This window comes from Microtus ochrogaster (genome assembly GCF_000317375.1).
Source record: "Microtus ochrogaster isolate Prairie Vole_2 chromosome 14 unlocalized genomic scaffold, MicOch1.0 chr14_random_1, whole genome shotgun sequence".
Lineage (NCBI taxonomy): Eukaryota > Metazoa > Chordata > Mammalia > Rodentia > Cricetidae > Microtus > Microtus ochrogaster.
Window position 1 is genome coordinate 221,733 of NW_004949096.1, and position 4,693 is coordinate 226,425.

General features: G+C 36.3%; 1 protein-coding gene across 1 annotated transcript in view; it reads left to right on the plus strand.

Annotated features, from left to right (window-relative positions):
• Ccdc73 (coiled-coil domain containing 73) overlaps positions 1-4,693 on the plus strand; it is a 126,863-nt gene that overhangs the window by 105,282 nt on the left and 16,888 nt on the right. Inside the window, exon 12 of the mRNA XM_005364019.3 lies at positions 3,363-3,473. Coding sequence (XP_005364076.1) covers positions 3,363-3,473 — 111 coding nt within the window. The remainder of the gene's footprint in view (positions 1-3,362; positions 3,474-4,693) is intronic.

Genomic DNA, 4,693 nt, shown 5'->3' on the forward strand with positions numbered 1-4,693 from the left:
CTCTGCCTCCCGAGTGCTGGGATTAAAGGCGTGTGCCACCATCCCCCTGCCTGTTCACCCTTCTTATCTTCATCTCTCCTCCCCTTTGCTCTATCTATTCATCAATAAACTTTTGGAAATATAGTGAAAATAAGTTCAATAGTCGAGCCAGTCATTGTAGTTCTCCTAGATACCGGACATCTATTCCAATTCCCAGAAAAGAGAATGGGAGTTTCCTTTCGGGCAAACTAACCTGCCCAAAAGGAAGATTATGGTTCCTTTAGTCATGTTTCACAAAAGAAATCATTCAGGCAGAACTCCCTACAGTGAAGTCCAGTGTTTGACAAACTTTTGACCATCTTTTAAATACATCATTCTTAAGTACAAATAGATTATTAAGTATTACTGGACACTTGAATAAAATCTCTCACGGTCTAAAAACCATGTAAGCGAAAACTGCTTAAAGGAAAATTACTAATCCACAGGACAAGAATTAGAAATTCATAAACACAGAATAAGAGAAACGCTACTATAAATATAAGTGCAGTGGAAAGGTTGTTAGGTAAGGTTGAGATACTTGCTTAGAAAGTAGAATCAGTAGACACATGGATAAAACTGGGAAGTAGCTCAAGTGGTAAAGGGCTTGTTATGCCAACAGGAAGTCCTGACTTAAGCACCCACTAACAAGTCAGCAGCTGCGAGCCAGGCAGTGGTGGTGCACACAAAGGCAGGTGGATCTCGGTGAGTTTGAGGCCAGCCTGGTCTACAGAGAGAGTTCCAGGACAGCTAGGGCTACACAGAGAAATCCTGTCTTGTAAAACAAAACAACAAACAAGCCAGCCATGGTGGTGTGTGCTTTCGAGTGCTGGGAGGCAGAGTCAGGCAGATCCCTGGGGCTTATTGGCTGGTGAGCCAGGTTACCCTACCTGGTTGGTGCTCTAGTTTAGTGAGAGATGCTGCTTCCGAAAAGTCCTGAGAAATGATGACACCTGAAGTGGACCTCTGTTCTCCCTGTGCATACACACGTGTGCACACAAGGTAAGGAGATGTAAATGAGAGAATACTTTGGGAATTAGCTTTCTCATAGGCAAAACTGGACATCGGGAAAAAATGTAATTGTTTCTGCAAAGGTTGGGGAGATATTGGCAAAGCAGAGTTGTGCTGCACTCAGCCAATCTAACTTCTCAGTAGCCATAGAGGATCACAGAAACAATTCCCATCCTTGCCTGCTTTATTCTGACAACAGTTTGCAGTACCTGGAAAAGGAAGTAAAGGGAGCTAGGAAACAGGAGACTGCAGGAGAGAAGGGAATCCTCACTGATCGCCTGGCTTGTGCAGTCACTGGAAATAATAAATCAAGCTGTAAATGGAAGGATGGAAGGGCTCCAAAGAACTGCAACCAAATACCTGAAGGAGGTGGTCTTTAAAGATAGGATACGAACCAGGAGCAATTGATTGACACACCTAATATGCACTGTTTCAAGAACATGCTGCTATTGGTCAATTATTGTTAATAGAATAGAGATTGTAGTATGTTCGCTCATCTCTTTCCTAAACATCAATCCCTTTTTAAAATAGAGTATGCTGCCATATAAATAGATATTGTAAAAATATTTGTTAGAATGTTACAATCTAAGTGCCTATTAATTATACAACACTGTAAATATTTAGAAACTGCTCTATTATATGTAACCATTATGTGGAAATGTTCCCATTATCCTGAAGTAGAGCAATCAAAATAGGTCTTCATTTAGATGTTTGAAAATTTCTAGTGGAACAGAGGACAGTGTTCTTGTCAAAATGCTTTTTATTGGATGTGGTGTCATAATTTCACAGACATATTTACACATTGATAGTCTAGATGTAACCAAGAACTCTTTAAGTAGAACGTCCTTAAGACTTTTAAGTGAGCCGGGCGATGGTGGTGCATGCCTTGAATCTCAGCACTCTGGAGGCAGAGGCAAAAATAAGACTTTTAAGTGAGATGAATTTATATTTAGTAGTATGGGAAGTGAATAAGAGATAGTTTGCCTTTTAGAAGAGCAAACTACAGAGCAGTACGTTTGTGTGATAAGATTCTCAGCTGTGTGTAAAGAATCTCATCACAGAAACTTGTAAAGTGCTAAGTGTTGGGAGGAGAACTCAAAAAGGCCATTTCCACCTTTCCCTTTTACGTTGTTTTGTGTAGCTAAAAGTTTTTACCCTGTTTACATAGCTTTATAAATAATAAACAGATGAACTTAAAATTCTAGATGCATTGGATATATAGATACTTTTTTTTCGGTTTGCTTTAATTACAAACAGATAGTAAAGAGACCTCATAATGTTAGTGATAGTGACTCATAGTTCCAACATCCTAATCTTAGAAAACACTCGACAATATTTTTATTATTTTTTAATTTTTTTTTTTTGGATTTTCGAGATAGGGTTTCTCCGTAGCTTTTTGGTTCCTGTCCTGGAACTAGCTCTTGTAGACCAGGCTGGCCTCGAACTCACAGAGATCGCCTGCCTCTGCCTCCCGAGTACTGGGATCAAAGGCATGCGCCACCATCGCCCTGCTATTATTTTTAAATTTGTTAAACTTTTTATATATGCTTTATAGCTTTCACATCTTGTATTTTTTTTATTTTAAAACAATCTTTTTTTATTTTACATACCATTCCAGTTCCCTCTCTCTCCCCGCCTCCTGCTCCTCCCACCTTCCTCTGACCCCACTCCCCATCCATTCCTCAGAGCAGGTGAGGCAGGACCAAGGTCCCTCCCCCCCGTATCTAGGCTCCATAGGGAATGAGTCCCCCCAAAACAGTTCACATTGTTCACATCATGTAAATTTTTATTTTTTTTAATTTATGTTTTTTTTTTTGAGAGAATGGGATAGGGTGGTTCTATTACATTAGGTCAATGAAGTAACTAAGTGGTGTATTAAATAAGCCGGGCTAGAAAGTATTAATTTGAAATTAGAATTGTTTTTTAAGGGTTTCTATTTCTAGCTGGTTAATTTCTAAAATAAACAGGTAAAACGTCTTATGGTAGTTAAAATTTTTAGTAGGTTAGGCAGGATTATGCTACATTTCACGCTTTTCAATGCTGCACTTTATATTACTTTTTTAGTACATTAAAACTTATGCAGTGAAACTGAATAATGGCAATGTTTTTATACCCTTTTATAGCCGTTTCTTCATCACAGCCTCCCCCTATTTCCTGTTAGCTAAACTCTAAGCACCTTTCTGTTAATTTATGAAAATTGTTGTTGAGGTAGCACATTACCACTGATCTGTATGGCACTTTCAGCATGTTTCACGCAAAGGTCTGAGCAACATAAAACACATCAAAATTCATTAATGTGGTATTGATTATTTTTTGGATAATTAATTTTATTGCAGACCCTTGAAAGAGATAATGAGCTGCAAAGGGAGAAGGTGAAGGGAAAGGAAGAAAAGTTCCTCAGTCTCCAGAATGAGCATGAGAACGCACTTGGAACTTGGAAAAGACGTGTAGGTTCATTAAATTGTAAAATAGTGAAGTATTTAAAATAGCTATTGAGTACTAAAAAAATTACAGAATTGATGTCAGACAGTTTCTTCTTGTACTCATATATCTGCCAAAGTGAGTGTATTTTTAAAAACTAAATTTAATAAAATTCCCTCTGGTGTTTTCATGCATAGAAGACTATATGTGTATGTTTTTATACACACATATAAAGCATATGTGACTATATAGAATAGCTATTAATATGTGACAAAGAAAAATTAACTTGCATCTAAATAAAATAATTCAGTATATCTTAGTGAAATGGCATCATATGTGAACTATTGGGCAAGATTATTGTCCTCAGTAGTTTTGTTGAGATGTGTCAGAGCCAAGTTAGAACATGTATGCAGTTCTGAGTGCTGTTGTACTAATATCTTACCAGGAGATTATATGTTGTAAACAACTACTTCCTTTAAGTCATATTTTTTCAATTACACTAAATGTTAATTTGATAAAATATGTAAAACAGTTGTAGAAAATGATGTTAATTCAAGTTGCAAAGCAAAATTTTACTTAAAAGACTGATGGATCACAAAATTGGATTTTCTTTCTTAAAACCAATTTCCATTGCTTTTACAATTCCTTAGAAAGGAATTAAGGTAATTGTCTCAAGCTATGGTATGTGGAAATTATGGCTTTAATCACTCTTTAAAAAAAGAATTAAAACAGTAGAAAGTCACAATGAGTTTATGAAGCTATATATATATATATATGATTCTATTTTAGACTTTTGTACTAATTATACATTTCCACATATTATACTAATAGATATCTGAATATAAGTATTATGACATTTTGTGTAGATGATTTTGTTTGATTTCTGATTTAAAAAAATTTATTTGTAGTTAATAACTTTTCCTAATTTAGAGTTTCAAGAGATCAACTTGGTCATTGATGGTTGTGATATGCCTTATTCAAATCTAAGAAAAATATTTCATACTTCTATCACAATTCTAAAAGCTGGTTAATAATCTCCACCAGGAGAATGTATCATCAAGCAACAAGTACAGTAACTTCAATTAATCTGCTTTGCCTCCCAGGACCTTCCTTCTCATGCAGTCTTTAAAGGGCTGTGGAAGTTGTGCTGTGAGATTGGGAAAGCTGGGAAATAAAAGAAGCTGCAAATGACATAGAACAAACATGCTGCAAAAACTGGCACCTGTATATGGCACACATATACACA